Source organism: Taurulus bubalis (genome assembly GCF_910589615.1).
Source record: "Taurulus bubalis genome assembly, chromosome: 16".
Lineage (NCBI taxonomy): Eukaryota > Metazoa > Chordata > Actinopteri > Perciformes > Cottidae > Taurulus > Taurulus bubalis.
In genome coordinates, this window is record NC_136604.1 from 14,846,399 (window position 1) to 14,869,175 (window position 22,777).

Below are 22,777 nucleotides of genomic sequence, written 5' to 3' on the forward strand. Positions count from 1 at the left end.
TCAGAGGTAAAACTGTATTGCAAATTCAAATATTTACTTCTCTGTTTTATACCGCTTCACGAAGCTGATATGTTGTGGAATGTCCTCGTGCTTATAAGATAGTGCTTCTTCTCAGGCTTGGTGTCATTTTAGGACAAGGCAAGTAATGAAACACAAGTGTTCTTTGTGTAAATGCCATACGTTACAGGAAATATTGTGACACGATTGGCTGCAGGTTTTGCACTTTAAGAATGAAGACTGAGGTTCTGTGGTTATTTTAAGTCAAGTCAGATCAATTACAACGCCCCCAAGTTGCCTCAGAGGGCTGTACAACACAGGACCGTCTGTATTTGTTTTTTGAGTCGAATATTGTAAATAGAATTGGCATATGTTGTGCACATGTGCTACTGCTTGGCCTCTTACTTAATCCGTTTATTTTCTGAGATGGTGTGGGAACTCGTACTACATATTTTGCCAACGGATACCTGCTTTTGGACAACATTTTGACTTGATTGGTCCTTTTGTTGCCCACACAAAATACTTGTACCTTTCGTTCATACTGATACTCAACTTCTCAGTTCTCTGCCCTTTTGTCTTCCAGACAAATGAAGTGACCAACGTGACACAATGTCATCGTTCCAGGTGGTGGACTCGTCGCCGGGCAGCAGCGTCAGCATCATGGAAACGTCCAACTTTGCCCACGTCATCTTCCAGAACGTGGGGAAGAGTTTCCCACCCCAGGCGCCCCTGGAGTGTTGCTACACCCTGACCCCATACATCACTCCCAACCCCAAAGACTGGGTGGGCATATTCAAGGTACGTCACACGCACCACAGCGGCTTTTGCTCTGAATGTGCTTCAAAGACACAGTGGAACAGAATCAATTAAGGACCAACCTTTTATTAATCCAAATCACTTATGTTACAAAGAAGACATTGAGAGATTGGAGCTATTCCCGTCCCATTACCAAAGTGTTTGTTAGATGGATTATGTGTTACGCTTTTATTAATTGGCCATAGGTCTGCAGCTGGTACATTAACGCATACATCCGCCTTGACACTAATGGTTCACCTCTTCATTACATGCCTAAAACCTCACCACACGCTTTGGTGTGGTTGTTCTGCATGCGGAAAGAGGATGAGTGTACATGGTGGGCTGGTTGCAGTAGGTCTCGCTGGGGGGCGAACATTTGGTGCTCTTTAAGAACCACTCTGATTCTTATTAGGATCTCTTTTCCCCCCACTTGTTCGCTCCCCTCTGTCTTTCCATCAGTTTTTCTTCTGCTTCCTGCAAACCAACCTCCTCATCCGCCTAGCTCCACTCTTTTATCAAGGCCATCAAATCTCACACATAATTAACAGGAAATGTGAACTAGGAAACTTAATGTCTCGTAAAGTCAAAAGACAAACATTTTATTGTTGTTTAAGGACTGACTTCAAATCCACCAGTTCAATTAAAAAGGAATAAAGACGCTGTGTTTATATGGAAAAAAAAGTCAATTGGAAAATGTAATTGTTGTAATCCACGCTACTGAAACCTGTTTGATGGTGTATACAGACCACGCTTCTTTAATCCTTTTGACGTACATGTCTGTCTTTTTGTCTGTTCATAGATCTTTCTATTTAATTCTGGAAAAATCTTGGCCATGGGTGTGTCAGCTCATGATGATTTCCTCTTTTTATTAGTGGGACATTTATCGGGAGATCAGGATTTCTGTTTGCTTTTATAAATAATAATCATCCCATTTCATTACAACAGGAAATTAACTATCAACACAAATAAATCTCCTGTTTTGGGTTGAAGTTTTTCTTTAAATTTGGGAATTCTAATGTCAAAATCAACAGGCTGATGCAATATTTATGATGATTGAATAGTTTTGGCTTTCCCACGACGATCAACATTGATGACCTTCTGTCAGGTGCGCCTTTTTGCCTCCCGGAGGCAATACCTTTGTGCAGAGATGACTCAAGGAGAGAGTATGTTCTCTCTCTCTTACCTTTCACATCTATAGGCGTTACCTGTTTCAGAGAAAGAGACTGAGCAATAAAGCTGACTCTCTCTGAGGATGACTCAGACTGCACAGATGGGCCACCGTTCCTTTTGAGTTGTGCACAGACACCCCCTAGTGGCAGAACATGTTCATAGTCCCATAATAAAGACCCTGGTGCACTCAAACAATACTTGCATGCAGTGTACACACAGTAAACATCAACAGTGTACATTCTAATCAAGGAAGTTTTCTTTTGTTTTCCAGCATGATGACTAATTGTGCCATACATGATTTATTGAACATGTGTGTTTTCTAGTGAAAGCTCTGTTGTGTTTGAGTTTGGCTTTTTAAGCACAAATGCACACACGTACACAACTCCCTAAAAAGCCCTTTGGAGGTTTTCGGTTGTGGCATGTTTGTTGGGTCTGCCGGGAGAAACCCGTTGTGTGAGTGTATAATTAAAGTGTCATCGTGCTGTTCCCTCACACCTTGGCAGAGTGATTGATAGCTGCTTTGCCTGTGATTATTTTATAACATCACTCCTGTGTTGGAATGTCACCATACCTAACAAAATGTCAGTCAACTTCACTCTGCAATTAGGGAAATTATTTATGTCTTTTCTGTCTTAAGCAAACACACGTGCGCACACAAGCAAACCTGGCAGGTGTCCATCGCAGCCCAGCCTCTCACTGAGATGCTGCCGTATGTGGAAAGAATGTACTTGGCTAAGGTTACCACGCTGACAATTACCTTTAGTTTGGAATAGTATTATACTGAGTGTAATGGTTTGATAACCCACATACTGCAATTATGTTTTCTTACCTGAAGTTTGACAGATGTTTTGAGTAACTCAGTTGATTCATGTTGCCATTTAAGCTTCTCAAAGTCTTGCCAGGTATTGGCCGATTCCTATTTTTTATATTTATTAATTGATTAATTGTTGTTTATTTAGGTATTTACATGCAGAAAGGTTTTTATTTGTTCACGGTTGAACAAAATATTCCGTCCCTCCCAGTGTTTTGTGCATCCTATAATTTCCATTATACTGTTGTCAACCAACTGCATAAACTGTAATATTATATGATTGCTATATGGCAGCTGTCCAAAGGACGGACTCTCCCTTGTGCCACTTTTTCTTCATTTCAAACATGTAAAACCACCCCAGGTGGTGGAGTTATCCACAGCTGAAGTGCAGTTATGTAATGTCCCAAACATGTATGGCACATGTGGGTTGAAACGAGGTGTGTGTTTGTGCCTACGCGGCCCAGACAGGGAGAGTGTGCGGTTTTGTGCGACAGATTTACGACACAGGACCTGAGTTATGATGTTCACAACTCTCTTTCATCATCTGTCACCTAACAACACATGAAATCCATAGAATTACATCTCCCTTGCCATTTTGTGTAAAATTTTCACCTTTTCTTCTAAACCCGCCCTTCTCATTTCCACGTTGGTTGTTCCCTGCCGTCTCACGAGTCTGCGCATGTGTACACCCCTGCCATCCCACCCCATTCTCACACCTTCACTGCCCCCCACCCCTTTTTTTTGTGAGCCCGAAAGAGGAAGGAACTGAGGGGAGAAGAGGAGGAGGAGGAGGTGTGTGGAAGAGTGAGGGGCACGGTTTTAAATGTTTCCATTCTTGCCGTGAACATTGTCTGTAATCACAGCTTTCTTCATTCACTATGTTTTTGAAAACCTAATGATCATTTTTTTTTATTATAAAGGATAATCTGGCTGTGTACAGTTAAAAAAATTTTTTTACACTGTCTAGTCCGGCACTTTTTTGTTGTTGTGGGTCAACATTTTGGTTGCTGTTTACATCATTAGGTGGGTTGGAGCACTGCCAGAGATTACTACACCTTCCTTTGGTCTCCTATCCTTGAAGACTATGAACCAGGAAGTACTGTGGACAGGACTGTGGTGTTTCAAGGTACACACACTCACACACACACACACACACACTAAGTAAACCAAGACCTAGGATATTCCAAAGTAACTCCTCCATTTTACGGCATGTATAAAAACCAGCACTTTTATTTAATAAGGGAACACAACCGCAAACGGCGGCCTGGGACCTGTGCACCACTCAAACCACACGCACACACACACACACACACACAGGTTGAGGGCCTGCAAACTGGTTTTACTGAGCCAGGAACGGTCAGATATTACACAATGAAAATATGAGAGCGTGCTGTGGTGTGTCAGTAGTCAGTAAAACCGGTTGGCTGCCGGATGTTCTGTACTTACTCCTCCGTCGCTAAGAACCAAGCCTAACATGTCACCGATGCACTGCAGCGAGCTCTCTTTGTAGCCAAGGGCTGCTTGAAATATAAGCATATATACATGATGTGGAAATATGTCATGTTTTTCGATACATTTGGAAGTTTTGGCCAGGCCTACTTCAAATGCGACCTGATTAAATGTTCTTATCTCTTTTGTAGGTTATTATGTTCCTAAATCTGACGGAGAGTTCTACCAGTTTTGCTATGTCTCACATGTTGGTGACATCAGAGGCGCCAGTACGCCCTTTCAGTTCAGGTCAGCCACACCCACAGAAGAGCTTCTGACTGTTACCGAGGACGACAGCAACTCGGACATCCTGGTCGTCACCACCAAGACTGGACTACTAGAGGTATGCGAGTTGAAGATGTTTTCACTTCCATTTTTTTATCCTTCAGGGTCTTGGCCACCATTAAAGTGTCCTACCGGAAGATAACAGATACCGACCAGTTCCAGAGGTTCTGTCCTGTACTTGACTGTGACCTCTGACCTCACTGAGGAGAGTTAATCCTCCTTTTGGCATTAATAAATATTTTGTATTATTGTCCTTCTAGACAGCCATAGATACATTGGAAATGATATCACACAACACACATTTAATTCTATATAAAACAAAACATGTTCTTGTGTTTTCAAAAGGACGTTCACTGTCCCAACACATAGAAGGACAAGACGTAGGAACTTGATCTTCCAAAATCTTCAAGAATCGGGTACTGTCCTTAACTTCTCTCTCTTTACACTTAACTTCCCTCCTGCCTGGCAGCATGTGGAGGAGGCGCAGCAGGAGCGCAGGGAGCTGCTGAAGGCCATGCGCCTCCTTCAGGAGGAGAAACAGCAGCTGCAGGACGAGCAGAGACGACTGGCCAGAGAGAGGGAGCAGGAGAGGGAGACGTGCAGCTTGCTGCGGACACACAACCAGGTTGGAAAGAGTGACGGCACACAACGCACATTAGTGTGGATACAGCAAATATAGTTTGTGAATACATTTATGTAATTAAATTGAGGTTTAATATTACTTAAAACATGTTTGGTAGAAGTGTTTTTCCACTTCTTTGAAACACTTCGTCTCTCACATGTGAAGCCAAATCACAGTGCCACAGTCGCAGAAACAGTTACCTTTATTTCAGATTTTTTTTTTTTCAATCTATGAACAAATTAAACATTTCTGAGTCTTCTACTCAAGTAAACTCTGTCCCACCTCTTCTACCATAGGAGATCATCATCTAGTCAACCTTAATAGATACAAAAATAGTCGCTCAAAAAAATGTAATTGTTACTAAGTCATCAGTTAAAAAAATATATATATTTCAATAGATCAAATATAACACAAAATAGGCTCTGACCACATTGGGAGTTTCAGTGTGTTTGTGTGTGTTTGTCTGTAAGTGTGTACATAGACAGACTGTCCCTATTTGCATACGTGTGTGGAGCCGGTTCCTCGCCAGTGATCACAGGTCTGAAAACTTCAAAGACCCGAATTTATGAATAATCTGTGTCCATGTTTGAGAGACACACAAAGAGTAGCAGCGTGTGTGTGTGTGTGTGTGTGTGTGTGTGTGTGTTTGTGTGTATGTGCACACCAAATCTTTAACGACCTGACTCAGCGGGCCAGAACGGAATTGGGACGCCGTTTTCCTGGGCATCTGGCGTCAGGGACGATGCCATCGCAACCACAGAGTGAACAAACATGACGTCAAACACACAGACACAGACACACGCACACACACACACACGCGCGCTCATGCGCATACACCAACTGCCCCCCCCTTCACTCTCACACTCACATTCAGGTTCCACACCACAGGGCCCCTCTAATGTGCATTCACACAAGAGCACGCACACAAACACAAACACACTCATTATGCCACCCGCTTGCAAACCCTTTTAGTCTGTGTGTGGAATGAGAGGAGGGTAGTCCGCAAAACCGCCTGCCTGAAAAAAGAGCCCTGCCTCAGGGACAAACACCACTCAGTCACGCGATTCAGTGGCCACTGCTTTCTCACTGTCTATTTTCTCCCCGTCTGTCTCTCTGTCCTTCTGTCCCTGACTGTCTTTTTCCCCGATATTTTTTTAAATGTTTTAATGTCATGGTGGTTTTTTGTTGGCATTAGATTATTATTTCTTTCATTTCTATTTCGCTAAAGCGAGGTAAAGAAAAATACGTTTGGTAACATTGATCAGAAATCAAGTCGGCCTCGACGTCATCTACTTTCCCCCTCTATTCCCTCCACATTCAGTCACTCACCAGGATGAGTCAGATTTCAGATTTTGCAATTTACGAGTTGCTCGTTTCATTAACAGTATCTTGGCACACACGCACCTAAAAACCAGTCAACTCATGGAAGGCAGAGAGGAGGGTGTTAGAAGGAGAGAGAGAGCTGAAGCTCCAAAGCTTGCCAAGCGATTTGTGAGTTTGAATCCAGTCTCTTATCGCCCCCTAGTGCAGCTCTCCGGTCTAGGCTTAGAGTAAGAGCAGGCTGCTTTGAGTTAGTCCGCTGCTTTTTTTTATGAAGGACGAAATCGCCATAAATTACATGGTAATACACACACACACACACACACACACACTTGCACACACGGTTATTACCGTGCTGCTTTTCATTCAACAGGAATGTCCATCTGTAGATATACGACTTGTGTGAGGTGTGTGTCTCTTTTTTAGAGCATTTACAGTAGGTGCGTTAGCTCATGCCACGCTGATGAAAATATCCCGAGTTTAACATGAAAACATAAGTACATATTTTGTGGCTGCTAATTTTACGAGTACACTTTTTATAAGGTCTTTATGCACTGCTAAAGTGCTTCCCAAACGCCAGCCATAAAAATCATACAGTAATCTACACAGAGCCATGCCCAGAGGGAGACGGGCCTGAGTATGCATTGGTGTGTGCAGGTGTGGAGTGATGGCTGTACTCTGTGCTATCCGTCCGTCTCCATATGTCCTTGAATGTGTAGCTTTGTGTTCGTCTTTCTGTAACCGTGTGTACGTGTGTGTGTGTGTGTGTGTGTGTGTGTGTGTGTGTGTGTGTGTGTGTGTGTGTGTGTGTGTGTGTGTGTGTGTGCGAGTGGGTGAGTGGGTGTGTGTGAGCACATGACATATAGAAAGGAAGGTGTGCTCAGAGGAATGTTGTTCTGTCACAACCAATATTAGCCATGGATGATTTAGCATCCTTCACTGCTGATTAGCAACAAGTTTAAACAAGGCATTTCCACAGCAGTCACACCAGATGGAGAAGACAAACCTTGTATGATCCGTTGTGCTCCACCAGGAATTTGGTTTAAAGAATTCACTGATACTAGATGGGTTGGTCCTGCGTGCTTTCACTACATACTACTATTGATCAACAACTTCAGACCGTGAGAGTGAGTCCATCAAAGGGCTCACGTCAGTCATAATTTGTAACTGGAGATTTGAGATAAGGTAAGTCTGTCACAGCTGCACTGGGAACAGGCTGTAGAGGTAAAATTAAATAACTGATTTAAAAACGAATTTATGCATTACAATACCTTTGAACATATACATGAATTTTTGCAAATATGTGTCAAATACATTATTAAAATAATCTTAAAAATCTTAAACCAAAACTAAACATAATAACCTTCATGAGGGCAGTATTTGTTTAAAGAGTAGACTGCTTTAGTTTTATATGGATATTCCTAATAAAGTGGCGACTGAGTGTATATAAATACAATGTGCATAAACAAATATAAAAACAAAAATATGGAAGTTGATAATCCTTTATTAGTCCCGCAGTGGGGAAATGTATGGGATTACAGCAGCAAAGGGTAAAGTGCAAACAAGAGACATTATAAATAAGCATTACAAAAAAATCAGTACAGAATCCAATGGCATATGCAACATGACCGTAGTACATCTCATGACATATCGCCAGATGTGATTAATCATAAGTATTGCACAAGTTCCTGTCTTTGTTCCTTCAGCATTCATTCTCCTCTGCCAAGTTCAGCCTGCTGAATCAGCCGCTGTGATTGGCTGTAGCGCCTGTCACCGTGATCCACAGCTGCCTCTCTGTCCCGCAGGAGCTGCTGCGCTCGTCGCAGGGCCTGTCAGAGGAGAGGGAGGATGTGAGGAGGAGGCTGTCGGAGGCCACGGACCGGGTCCGCCAGCTGGAGGAGGACCTGCTCGGAGTCACCCAGAGAGGCCTGCAAAAGGAAACGGAGCTCGATCGGTGAGTAGAGAATGCTAACACATGACCATCAAGCATCCAAACTCATCCGTTGAATGCGTGTGAATGTGTAAATAACTTTGAGGAGGATTTCTTGCCAGCCTTCTGCTTCCTCAACATCTTCATCATTCCACTTGTCTACATCGTGTGGACAAAATAATGCAAAGCACAAACCATTGCCTCAAAAGTAAGGATCAGATTGAATCAACACCTGTCTGTCGAAGTAAAACTCAAACATAAGTTAACAATGGTGGTATTCATTCCATTTATATTGTAGTGCAATGTATTGAAGGCTTTTTTTCTCAATCCCCTTAGATGATGAATGGGAGGTTATTGGTTAATCATTTGAGAACCTATTTACACACATAGTACCTCCATACAAAGGTCTTCTGAAGTAACTAATCAGAAGCATGAATGCCATTGGATGGAGAATTAGTGTAATATAATTGAGGATGGTAGCTGTACAAAACGTGTTGATTTTATTTCACAGTCTGCGTGACCGTCTGAAGAAGCTGACAGCAGACAGAGACAGTCTGGAGAGCCAGCTGAAGAACGAGAAGGATGAGAGAGACCTTTACAAGGTGGGAGAAAGCTCGAAGGCTGGATAAACGAAAAAGTGCATTTTGACGAACAAAGCCTGTTTGAGTCTTTATTCTAACTGTTCTTCTCTGTCCATGTGTGATGTCCAATGTGTAGGCCCACCTGCGCAGCACGGAGCTGGAGAACACTAAGCTGAGTGCAGAGCTGCAGATGTTGAAGGCGGTGGAGCTGAACCGGGAGGTGACCATTGCTCAGTTCCAGGAGGAGCTGAACAGGCTCAGGCTCTGCGTCGCCCAGCGGGACAGCCTGGAGAAAGAGCTGCTGGCACACAAGGCTGACAAGGTAGCAGTGGTTGTACCCATATGTGTGTCTATATTGTAAAAATCAGTTCATCTATACATCCGTCTCCATGTCTTTAGGCAGATCTGTCCCGTGTGCGTGAGCAGCTGCGTCAGGCAGAGGAGCAGCTTCAGGCGTCCCGACAGCAGGCCTCCTTGCTGGCCTCCGAGCTCCGCGACTCAGCTAGCGCCCGGGACCACACGATGACCGAGCTGTACCGCGCCCGCTTGGAAGCTGACAAGCTGCGTGCCAGTCTGGCTGATGCTCAGGCCGAGTGCCAACGCATGGAGAGCCAGCTAGACCGCATGAGGAGCACTGCACAGAAGGAAGTGGTCAGTGTCCAACTTCTCTGTCTTTCACTTTCCATGCAATGTTAGGGAAGTGCGAAGGGAAGTCTGAAGCAGGCCATGGAAAACAAAAAGGGGTTTTCAAATGTCCTTCTTTCCCAGGGTGTTGGGACCAGTGAGGAGATGACACCCAGCATGATGGTGGTGTCAGAGGCAGAGGCCGAACTGCAGAGAGAGGTGGAGGAGCTGAAGCTGCGTCTTCACATGGCTGCTGAGCACTACAAGGAGAAGTACCGGGAGTGTCAGCGCCTCCGGAGGCAGGTGGCCAAACTGAATACAACTGAGTCACAGGGAGTGAGTATAGCAGAACTCATATGACTAGAAATATTACACCCAGGTCAGTTTATGCCGAAAGCAGTAGCACATATATTTTGTTAATATTTTTTTTTTTTTTTTTTTTTTTGCAGGAGCCAAAGAGAAATGCATCCACTGAGACAAATCAGGAGCCACTGACCCCTAGTCCAGAGTCACCGACGGCAGGTACACACACCTTCAAGTGCAAAAGTATGCATATGCAGGATGTTATATTTTAAGTATACTATGATTGCATTTTCTGTCAAAAACTATTTATGGAAAAAAAATTAACCCAGACGCACTTAAAGCAGTCTCATAGAGATGTACATTGCAGAGTATTGTGTTAAGATGTACTGTACTTGAGTTTTTGCCATATCTAACTGTCCAAATATACATAGCAACAGAATATAGAGATTCTTTTGTTTTTTCTTTTTGTCTTTAAAAAAAGGAATTACTGGGTAGAAATACCGGATGTTCCATCATGTTCCAGCCATATCATCAATTTCCCAGTCCATTTAGTTTTGATTGTATTTATTTTGTATCACTGGATGTAGTTAGATACACAAATAAAATTAACTTGTGGTTATAATCCAGTAATAATATCCCATCATTATAAAGTTAACTCTTACCTAATTGATGATTACCTGTCTTTAAACATATTTCTAACTCCTTTTATAAATACATTTTTGTGTACACAAAAACAACACAATAGTTATGAATACAGTGTTCTGAGTGTGTCATTACTGATTAACTTACAATTATTTGATTTAGACATAGTCCATTTAGTGAATAACATTTCCCAAAATAGTGATACATGCTTCTCATGAATTTCCAGATCCCAATGGCACATCTTCAAGGAGTAAATTATGTCCAAAAAAATATTATTTAGCTGTTATTTATCTTGCACATTGCACTACACTTTTACTGCTACAACAGCATTTCGTTGCCCGAGTACTTGTTTTCTGTGCAATTGACAATGAAGTTGAATCTGAATCAATCCTCATTGCCCATTGCAATCACATGACATAAAGAAAAAGTAAGTGCACGGTGTGACTTACTGTGCTTGACTGGACAAAACCTTTTTCTCTCACTATGCTATTACTGTTACTGTCTTCGCCTAAATAAACTGCAATTTAAAAACGACAAGTTGATACAGATTCTCGGGAAATTTTCAAACATCTTTTTGGGAAATGTAGGAATTAAATAAAAGTAGACGAGCTTGCATGGCGGAAAGGGATTTCACCAAATATGTTAATTACAGTGTTTTCTTTCCCTGTAAAAGTAAAAGTATTGAAATAAGCCATAATTATCACTTCTATACCTGAATCAAAGACTGTCCTGCTGACTATGTGTCATCTTTGTTCTGCTCCAACATCGTGTGTTTTTACAGGAAACATAGCTGCTGCAGTCCTACAAGAAGCCGCTGAGATGACAATGACACCAGAACTTAGTAACAGGGAATCCACATATACTGATTTATACATCAGCATTGACAGGCACGAAAGGCAGAGAGAGATCGTGCCAAAGGAGAGGGCCGAGATGGAGGCTGAGGTCGAAGCCAACCAAGGGCAGGAAAGGGAGAAAGAAAAAGAGGAGAAGAAGGACAGTCTGCCAGAGGAGAGCCTGAGGATGACGAGCTGGGTGGAGGTGGACAACGAGAGGCAGAGCGCCGAAGAGAACAGCGAGGCGGAAATGGCGGGGAAGGCCCAGGAAGTGAGGGATGTCGCGGAGCACCAGGTGCTGCTGGAGGTGGAGGTGAGGCGGATGTGGGAGGCGGAGAAGGCACAGACGCGCTCGGTGGAGGAGGAGCTGGCGATGATGGAGGAGAAGTGGAGGCAGCAGTGTGCGATCAACGAGACTCTCAAACAACGGCTGGCCAACGAGGAGGAACGATTCAGAGTGAGACACACACACACACACACACAAGCGTGGACCCAATGTACTCTCCCATAATGATCAGTACTCTCCCAATGGTCAGAGGTTGTGTACAAACCCTAAAGTAGCACCAAAGTGCACTCAACAGAACATTTAATTTCTAAATGTATGTTAAAACAACAAGCATGCTCCAGTGTAGATGGGCACACAAACCTATTCTGTTCATCATTATCCTCAGTAACGCAGTAACTCCATTTTTATTGCACCAGAGTGTTCGTAAACCCTATCCTCCCCTTTCACAATTCAATTTCCCGGTTCATTTAGTTTTGATTTTATTTTTTATTATCACTAGATGCAGTTACACCCACAAAAAAATGAACTTGTGAGGTTGTGATCCAGTCATAATAGCCCATCATTATAAAGTGTATACTCTTACCTAATTTATTATTACGCATCTTTCAACATATTTCTAACTCTTTTTAAGAATACTTTTTTATGTAAAGAAAAAACACATGATAGTTATAAATACAGTGCTCTGAGTGTGTCATTACTGATTAACTGACAATTATTTTATTTAGACACCGTCCCTTTAAGTCAAAACAATTTCCCAAAATAGTAATAAATGCTACTCGGGAATTTCCAGATCCCAGGGTAGGTTATTATCTCCATACACCTTTCAAAATCAAAGATATTACATTACAATATAAAGCAAAAATATGATAAATTCTAACATTCGAGAGGTTGGAATGAAAACTGAAACAATGAATTATGAAGATGAATAATTACAAAACAAAGGTAATTGTTACAGCACTGTACAAATATTCCAATAAAGCAGAACAACTATGAGACTTTTAAACGTGTCTTACCTTTGCTGAGTCAAGGAGAGTTGTTGCACTGAGACAGATGAACTCATTGTTGGACTGTTGTGTTAACAGTGAGAGCTTGTGTGAGGAGCAACAATTACACTCGGTCACAGAGTAGCAACGGTTCATAACAGTTTACACGAACAGGCATTAACCAGAGTAACCGGGTTATTACATGCCACACATGAGCCTGTGTGTGTGTGTGTGTGTGTGTGTGTGTGTGTGTGTGTGTGTGTGTGTGTGTGTGTGTGTGTGTGTGTGTGTGTGTGTGTGTGTGTGTGTGTGTGTGTGTGTGTGTGTAAGATTCAATACGACCACTTGAGCTTATTGCGTTGATGTGGGCCTGTTGCATTTTGCGTGCAAATGTCTGCCAAAGTACCTACTGGCATTTAATCTCCTTGAGTGAGTGTGTGTTTATCGGCGCTGTAAATAAGGCTCTCCCCTGTCTTTGATAGAGTCTCCTGTCTGAGGCGAGTGCCCCGGGCCTCAAGCCGCTCTTAATGGTCCCGGAGACTGACAAGAGAGGCAGCCACAGAGCGCCATGCTTTACGGCTGTTTACATCAGCCACCCAGAGGATGGACCGAGGGGGAGGAATAGACAGGGAGGCAGGGATGGAGGGAGGCTGGGAGGGAGGGCACAGAAATACACGGCTGCAAAATCCCTTCACCTGAACTTAACCCTCTAATGCTGCGCAGTAAATTCATGAGCGAGGGGGAGAGCGAAAGAGGACAAAAGGAGATGAAAGAGAATGACGGGCGAAAAAAAAAAGCAGGATAGGCGGACATGGAGCAGAGAGAGAAACTGCGGGAGAAGAGGGGATTTGGAGAATTTGTGATGGGATGAAACAAAAGAAGAGCAGGCATCCCGCCATGTAAACTATCCCACAGGGTCTGTCCCGTTAGAAGGTTTGAGATTTACTACGATCCCCTGGTCGGCTCCAGACTGCCCTGGACGCAGGCCGTGTTTCTGTGGCTTTGACTGTGTGTTTTACAGTAAGCACCACACATTTGACGGCGCTCCAGGTTAAATAAAACTCAACTGACCAAATATTTTGTTCACTTGCTCGCCTGCGCGTGTGCCTGCTTATATTCCTCTTCGTCAGTTAAGACAAATGGAGTGGAAATAAAGGGATCCTGTCCGGGCCATTAAAGTTAAGATGTGTCCTTTCCATCAACTTTGGGAGAATCTGTCACTATTTCTGTTGGACTGGTATTTTTTTTTTTTCAATCAGTCAATGTAAAGATGATTATTTAACAACTATTCTGATATTCAATTAATCATGTTTAAGTATTATTTCAGCCTCAATGCCAAATGTTCTCTGGTCCCAGCTTTTCAGTCGTAAATATATGCAGCACATCTGGGTCTTATGTGATATTACATTTAATATCTTTGGGTTTTGGACTATTGGACAGAAAGATATGCTGCCTGGGGCCCCATTAATCAATTATATTATACAAAAGAATTGTGAGATTAATAAATTAGGAATGTAATTGTTTGTTGCAGCTTTAGTTATTTTATTATTCAAACTATTCCTTACCTGTCTCCTAATTGGAGCAGTACGTAGACACAATCCCGATTTTCTTTCATTTTCATTAATCAGACACTTTTCATGAATACGTTTGGGGGTAATTTTATGCTTTCTTTACAGTTGACAGGGGGGAATGATGCAACAAAGGTCACAGGCTTTAGGCAAATGGGTGGTGCCATAAAGACACAATGAAATGAAAAATACTTTCATTTCATTGTATGTAATAATTTATTCTGTATCCTGTGTTAATTATTCATTCATCATCTTTGAGTATTTCTAGAAAAGGTCAATTTATATGAATTGTATTTCTTGTACATATAGAGCCCTTCTCTGTTGCATTTTTATGAATTCTGGCCGTTTTTTTCCCTGTGTGTGTGTGTGTGTGTGTGTGTGTGTGTGTGTGTGTGTGTGTGTGTGTGTGTGTGTGTGTGTGTGTGTGTGTGTGTGTGTGAGTGTGTGTGTGTGTGTGTGTGTGTGTGTGTGTGTGTGTGTGTAGGTGCACATGGCAGAGCGAGCCAGCGAAGTGACAGAATTGAAGCGAAACCTTGCCCAGGCCCTCAGAGACAAGGAGCAACTACAAGAGGTACAGGCTTTTCAGGAGTTAGTGCCACTCTCATCCACATGTGCAGCTGCTCATGAGCAGCAAGCCTGGAACGGCCCTCGGTTTCCATAGTGTTAGTGGCAGAGGAAGCTGAATCACAGCAGTAAGTGGATTCAAACATGGTAGAGCTACTTTGATTAGACTAGGGAGTCTCGGACACAGTCTGCAGACAGGAAGTGGCAGGGTCAGGTGCTTCACGCGATCATCCCTGTCTTCTGTCTACACGCGGTACACGGTAGTCAATCGATTTGATTCACTCAGTAAAGCTTTTGCTGAATGACAGACACCCAGGCCCAGACATACTTCTCCTCTACCCGGTCATTGTTTACAGTCCGATTAGCAACTTCAGCGATCCTTTTGGAAGGGGTTTTAGGTCCAGGCAACATTTTGGCTCATCTCTATGAAGCTCGCCACCTCTTATCAATGCAGGTAATAAAAAAAAAGCTCATAAAAATCCGATATTGCATTTCAGCCGCATGGACTGTTTACCTGCATGTAATTAAAGGTCAATACTTAGACCGCAAATTGAAACCAGAAAGCTTCCGATAACAAACTCTGGTCCCGTTGTCTATAGATTCTTTGTTCATATCCTCGTATCTGTTTATAGAGATTGCCGCCGTATTAACTGCAGTGCATGAGGTGTCTGAACTCAGTCCTGTAGCTTTCCCTTCCCTTCTCTCCATACTCCCCACTACCCACTAATTAATACATCTATACTTGCTTCTTCGCCCATTGGTACAGTTCCATTAGACAGTGCAAATGCCATGCGACGTGTCTGTTTCACCTTCCCAACCCTGGTTTAAATGTTAAACCTGATAGCTGCGCACTAATGAAGTCATCAAGAGAAGAGGTCAAGGGGGGAAGAGCGAGAGGAAGGAGGGAAGTAAAAGCGGGAGAGGGCGAGTGCTTCCATCAGCAAAGCCAGAGCAGAGGGAGCCAGAGTCTGACACCCATTACAGTAATGAGTAGGGTACTAATGCTCTTGCTTCATATATAATCACAAAGGGCAGAAACAATGTAGAGGGATACTTAACTCTGAGCTGAAAATATTTAATCCCTGTGTGGTTCCAACAGTGAAAATGTGCTCTGGAAACACTCACTGAATTTCATTCTATTCTCACATTCAGCAACAACAATGATCTGCAAGAGGATTGACTGTGAAAGGAAAACATACACACACAGACAGACATCATCGAGGTATAGATAAAATAATAAACAACACATGTACAGTAGGAAAATGTAAAGGTGAAATATATAGTTTGTACAAACTTAAAACAATATGGACAGTTTTTGATAAATGTGAGAGATGTATGACCTAGTCATGCTATCTTTTAGAGTTTGCATTCCTTATTTGTATGTTTTCAAAGTGATCGCTTTCCTGGACAGCATAGACTACTGAGTACCAGGAAATATGAGTTTAAAACACATGCTGACGGTATGTAGTTCACACCCGTGAGATACTGTGACTGGATTTTGTCTCTTAACTCCCACTCAGGAGCTTCAGCGCTTCGTGTCCAGGCAGAGAGAGCAGGCCGCTGAGATCAGGCAGCCGATGGTGCTGCGCTACCCTCTGCCGTACCCTCAGGACCCGTCTCCCCCGCCACTGGTCCCACACAGGCCTGCGGAGTTGCAGTACGGCAACCCCTACTCCACTGACAACACACGAGGTGAATGAACCTCTCCATCTGTCTTTTCTCCTTCACTTTTATTGTGCTGCTATCTGATCAGGACGACCCCTCCTATGTGTTTTCTTTCTAGACCGGGCGGATGTGGCGCTTTCTCCTGAGCACATGACCCGTCCTCCACCTGAGGCCCCTCCCTGCGCCCCTCCCTGCGCACCCCCAATCACACCTCCGAGTCCGGGCCCCGGGGCCCCCGGCTGGGAACGAGAGGTGGTCTGCATCCAGCCGTCCCGCAGCACGAGCCCCCCCGAGAGTCTGGAGCATCCACCGGAGGAGCCACGAAATGTGAGTGCATAAAAACCACAAATACAGGATGGAAAGTCACTCATGAGACCCAGACCGGTATGACGTTCATTAACAAGCCCATCAAATTGGAATTCCTCTTTATCAGTTAAGGTTTTACATGCATCAGATTATGCAAACAGGATTGTTTTCTGCCTGCTCTCCTCAACATTTTGTTTGTAAGTATGTATAGTGCCATCATTGATCATAGCATAATTTGTATCTCAATACAGCGGTATGTTCGATATTCTTTCAACGTACTTCATCCAACATTTTAAAGCAATTTAAATGCTTGACAAACTAAGCCCCAGGCTTTGCCTTCTTACCCTTGGTGTCGTGTTTTCAGCATCCAAAGAATTGCTGTCACGGTAATCTCCGTCTCTGGAGTCCTCCTCCTCAGTGAATGAAGGAAAAAGTAGCTTGCCCTTAAACGATGAAGCTACGAACTAATTTGCATAGAGCTCTAATTAGCGTCACTCCCTCAGAGCTCAAGAGGGATGAAGATAACAAGAGCTTGGAGAGTAATTAGGGGAGATTTTGCAAAGGGACAGACCACAGATCAGTTTGTGTCCGCCAGATTATATATTTTTTGTTGTTTGGGAGCGAACTGACTAGAGGCAAGCGAGGAAGGTTTACTGTGGGTTGCTGTTCAAATTGAAACATTACAGCGCACATGTCTTTAGAGGTTCAGTTTTTAGACAGCCCTCTCAATACATTTTCTCCTCTTTTTTTTTTTAGTAAACCACTTGGCGGGTTGCGTCTGTGTGTGCATACAGCTCTACGAGCGACTAGATGGCGGCCGTTACTTTCCATCCTTATGTGTGCGTTTGTGTCTCATAGGCTGCTGATGGGGCTCAGCCGTCCTGTGATCACCAGTCCAGTAGACGTAGAGAAGCCAGGGGCAGCTTCTGCTTTGACTCCAGGTAGTGTGCCTACCCACACACATGAGAATACTGTCGAGGAAATAGACATTTAACACAGATAGCAAAGAGCGGCCAGGGAAAGATTTCTTTTTCCAGAGGGACAGTCAACCCCTGTGCCAGTGTTGAGCCGAGCAAAGCTAATGTTTAAAAAAATGAGAGGAATTTAAATCCTTTGTTGTTTGGCCAGACCCACACATAATTGCCCTGCTTTTTCCTGAATTAACAAGATTATTATCTTGTTCATTCTGAGAAATATTTTCATGGAAATATTATTAGCTCTGTTTTTCTGAATTAAAGAGATACTATTTCTCAATGTCCTGCGAGGAAGCTTGTTTTCATGGAAGCAAACATGTTCCGCCTGTTTAGTTTCATAACTCACTGAGAAACCTATGAATGACTTCCTGACTGTCTGACAATTCAGCCTGAATTCATTTTGGATGCCTTATCTTGTTAACATGAAGCACGCGATATTATTGGAGGAACATCACAATCTGTATGTACCCAGCGGGTCGGGTTTTCTTCCACACAGATCCTATTGAAATGAAATCATTTATTCATTTTCTTTTCACACATTATTGTCATAATTGCCCGTTAAGTATGAACTAAAATCCACAACTGGTCGTCTTTACATCTCTGTTTTTGGAGGGAATAAACAAACAACAGTATTATGTCACATCAAAGAAGTTCTGGATTAATAGTCAAAAACATGTACCAAACAAAACAGTTTGAACAACAATTACAACAGAGGAAGGGGAATTAAACACAAAGCATATACATCCATACATATGCACACATATGTATCTGCATGCACAATATGTATAATATGCAGTACATATATTGAGAGATGAAAACTATCATTATATATTGTATTATTTCAGGATGTTTTAGTGTGTTCTCAGTAAAATGTTATCCGAGCGTAATAACATGCAGAATAAGTCCGTGTGGGATCCGAACCAAACTGACACATCCCACCACCCTCTCCTTTTCTCTCCCCAGTAGTGTTCACAAGCGCTGCCCGCTATGCGAGGTGATCTTCCCGCCCCACTTTGAGCAGCGCAGCTTCGAGCAGCACGTGGAAAGCCACTGGAAGGTCTGCCCCGTCTGCTCCGAGCAGTTCCCCCTCAACTGTCAGCAGCAGCTCTTCGAGAGGCACGTCCTCACGCACTTTGACGGCCACGTGCTCAACTTCGAGCAGATTGAATGAAGGGTGTAAAGGGCAAAACTCAAATTCTGACTTATCATGTGGGTAAATGTGTGTCGTCAGCTATTAGTTCATTTTGATTGGGTCGAGGTGTCTTGTTAATATACAATCATTAGCACTTTTTGCAATCTTTAACAAAGGTTAGAAAGAATGTAGTCCAGGAAGCAGAGTTTGTCCCGTGGCGGCTGCTCCACCGAGGTGATTTATTTAGTAGGGTAGCTTTCACCTTGATACACCAGGGGTAAAAGGATCATTAACACTCGCAGAAAGTGCCACGGTCCTTTACTTTTGTATCATTTTTATGCTCATCTTTCTGCTTCAAAGGGACTAAAGCACCATTGGTAGTGCATGCGTTCATTATGTGTTATAAACTACAAAAGTACAGCTGTTTAAGCGAAAAGAGTGAATTGTAGCCGGAGCTTGAACCAGGTCTTTGAAGAGAAAGCATTTTAGTATGTCAATGTCCTGGGTATTATTTACAATGAGTACGATTTTCATTAAGCAGCCAAGACATCTTCATCTTTTAATTGTCCACGTTTCAAAGCTTTTTTTTTAAGCGTAAATGCAGAGTGAGATATGTGATGTCATCTGAGTGTGTGTATTTAATTAAGGAGTGGTGTGGTGGAAATTCTTTTTTTTTTGACTTGAATGGGAAGTGATCTTTGATTTCTCCCCAAAGTACAGTACTACTGTACGTGTAAGACGTCAGATGGTTTCAACAAAAACAGCACTACGTTTTCATGTATCTGCACTAAAAAAGGCTTTATTCTGAATGTACTGTACATATGAAAATAAGTATAAGTTGTGGAGAGACCTGTGAATTACTGTCGTGACTCTGCCTCCCCTCATTGTTCTTTTTTTTTTAAGTGATGGAAGAATGACAGACCAATGATGTTTTACTTTGGTCAGTTGGTAAAAGGCTGGTCTCTTCATTTTATTGGAGATACTGTCACGTTTTAGGCAAACAGACTGCAGGACACTAAGTTACAGACACTTTTGTTGTTATGTAATTAAACATTTTAACGTTACAACTGTGAAGAAAAATCCATTGCTTTGTGTGTAGGTCCAAATCATGAGTGAGTGTCATTTATATGTGTGTCTCCACATCACCGCTTGTCTATTTACAAAGTGACCCCTGACAGTGTTGTATTCAGGCTTTAAAAATTGCACATGCCCAGTAATCACAAGGCAAATGTGTGTGTATGTCATGTGTCCAGCCCTTTTCATGTGAGAATGTCAGGACGGTGGTTTAAGTGTGTACTGCAAAGATCTTTATGAATAAAGTAAGCTTGTCTTAATGCATTTAACCGAAACGTTTTCTTCTATTTGGGTTGCAAAAGGGAAGAAATGACATGACGTCAGTCCGAGCTACAGAGCTTTACACTTTTATTTTTATGTAGTTTTTTTTCAGTCATTTCCTGTTTACATTTAAGCAGCTTCTCTTTTATATATAGAAAGACAGTTTGACATCATTTACAAGTCGCTCTGCTCAGAACCTGTCCCCCCCCCATACAAAAAGGAAACGTTGGTCTCCACGTTACATACGAAAATATAATTTAAAAGCACTTGACAACAGACACGTTACAATACATTCACTGTACACAGTATATGGAAACCCCTCCCTCGTCTCCTCCTCCTGCACACAGCCTCCGCTCCTCCTCTCCCATATGTGTAATACTGCAATTGGATCCTGTGTAAAGCTGAAACTATTGCCATGGTGACTGTGGTGTCCGTGAAGCAGGGGATGGTTTTACGAGTGTTTGACAGAGCTCCAAGCGGCAGACTCTCAGTCTCCATCCATCTAGACCCGTCTCTGCCACGGGAACTCTTCCCCGGCGCTGAGAGGCAGGAATGAAGCTTTTTCTATCGCACGCGAACCATTATCTCGGGGTTACTTTCGGGGTAGGAAGTTCACGGACGCACTTTGAAACTGATATCAAGATTTTTGGAGATCTTGGGTTCACTTATTGGTGCTTCAGAACAGACGTGGCTGTCTTTCAGGCACACACACACACACACTTGTGCTTATTGTTAGGTAGCACACTAGTTGAAGGCATTGTAAGTACAGTACAGACGTATGATAATTACAATAATAAGAACAGTATGTTAAAAAGAAATTAGAGTTGTTTTTTCAACCCCCCCACCCCCCTTAAATAAATAAACAAATACCAGAAACAAGTCTGCTGTCTTTCCTGTGAAGACTGTGGAAAGTGAAGTATCAAAAAGTCCATTATAAAAAGTATCCTCGCCATGCTAACCCAGTGGTTTCCATGGCAACAGCAGCCTGGAGGACAGGAGGGTGTGTGCATGTTAGAGGTCACTACCCTTCAAAAGAGCAGAGAGCAAACTGGTTCTTTGAGCGTTCTGCAGATTTCAAACTTTGTGCACGATGTGAGAAATTATGTTATGAAAGAATGTGTTGTTGGCACGCAGCGGCTTTACTGCAACGCTCTTGTTTTTCTTCGAGGCAATGAATGATGAGTTCCCAGTCAAGGGCAACAAGTTGGCTACGGCTACACTACATAATGCAACACCGCTAGCCATCCTGCTCCACAGGAGTCGAACCAGCGGCATGGCACACAGACAACACGACAGATCAGAGCACTGAAACACACAGAATACGGTAACACTCTATAGGCTGATGACTTGGATACTGCTGAAAAAACACACATCACGCACACACACACACATCCGTACAATGAACTGGAATGCTCTCGTCTACAACACACACAAATGACGGGTTGTAGGCGGTAATCTCTTTCAAATACAAATCTTCTCTCACACGTTATTCCTCTCTTTACGACACAGAAAGCATGCATGAAAACATTCCGTCGATGTACATCCACTCATGCGCACATTTTGGAGGAGCAATGAAGAAGAAGATCATTGCCACACGTTTGGCGACCTCCATGGTGAAACCGGTATTACTCCCGCCCCCTACACAACCCACCCAATCCCACCCGCCGAACCTCCCTCCCTCCCCCCTCCCCTCATCAGGCACATGGTATGGTCAGTGTTTGGCAGTGGAGAGCTGTTGGCAACATCATGGAAGAAAAAACAACGAAACAACAAAGATCTTGGCAACTGGAATACAGAATGATGCTTAACCGGCGTTCACGGCTAAGTCTCTTGAACACAGCTCTGGCACTCTGAATGAGGAAACACTGGAGATATGAAATACATGGATGGCTTTCCGTGGGGATGACATGTTCTAGATATGGATATGTTGGCCTGGGCCGTGTTCTAATAGGTTCCTTCCGGATCAACAGTAAAACATCGCACACAATTCAGAGTGTCAAACCTAAAGGCGTTTTGGCTCTATATCTGGAGGTGTGGTGAGAGAAAACTGTCCAAACCTAAAGTCAGCCAGCTGATTGACCTTGACCTGGCTGTCTCAGCAAATAAGGAATGAAAGGAACTCTTACTGATACTGAAGAAAAAAAACACTGACAAAAATATAAAAAAATATATAAAATAAAGCTTGAAAATAAAGTGTAACTATTTATGTATATGCTCATGAATACTTATATATATATATATTTGTATGTACACATACATATCTGTCTATTGTTTATATATCAATATATCTATTTAAAGTATAACTTAACTCTTGCACTGAAACCCTCAGAAGTTACTGCGAAGGCACAGATCTAAGCTCAGCGAACTCTGCATCGAACAAAAAGGGAGTGAAACGACCACTGAACTCAGATCAGCACTGATGTCAACTTCATCCCACTCAAAGACGAGTAGGGAAAGGGGCAGGGCTTGGTTGCACTTCCTGTTTCATATCTTTCACATTTCCCATCTTCTTTCATATCGTTTGTTTTTGTGTCTTTTCTTTCTGTTTTTTACATTTAGCACC

General features: G+C 42.9%; 1 protein-coding gene across 1 annotated transcript; it reads left to right on the top strand.

The window, feature by feature from the left end:
• Positions 1 to 606: 606 nt before the first annotated feature.
• Positions 607 to 18,918, top strand: tax1bp1a (Tax1 (human T-cell leukemia virus type I) binding protein 1a; the record flags this gene model as incomplete). Its single annotated transcript, XM_079232139.1, has 16 exons — positions 607 to 795; positions 3,797 to 3,899; positions 4,414 to 4,604; positions 5,016 to 5,171; positions 8,294 to 8,442; positions 8,930 to 9,020; positions 9,136 to 9,321; positions 9,399 to 9,650; positions 9,768 to 9,959; positions 10,073 to 10,145; positions 11,350 to 11,858; positions 14,723 to 14,809; positions 16,323 to 16,494; positions 16,586 to 16,794; positions 17,632 to 17,714; positions 18,711 to 18,918. The coding sequence occupies 16 exons, from the start codon at positions 607 to 609 to the stop codon at positions 18,916 to 18,918; spliced, it is 2,850 nt and encodes a 949-aa protein (XP_079088265.1).
• Between the last annotated feature and the right edge of the window lie 3,859 nt (positions 18,919 to 22,777).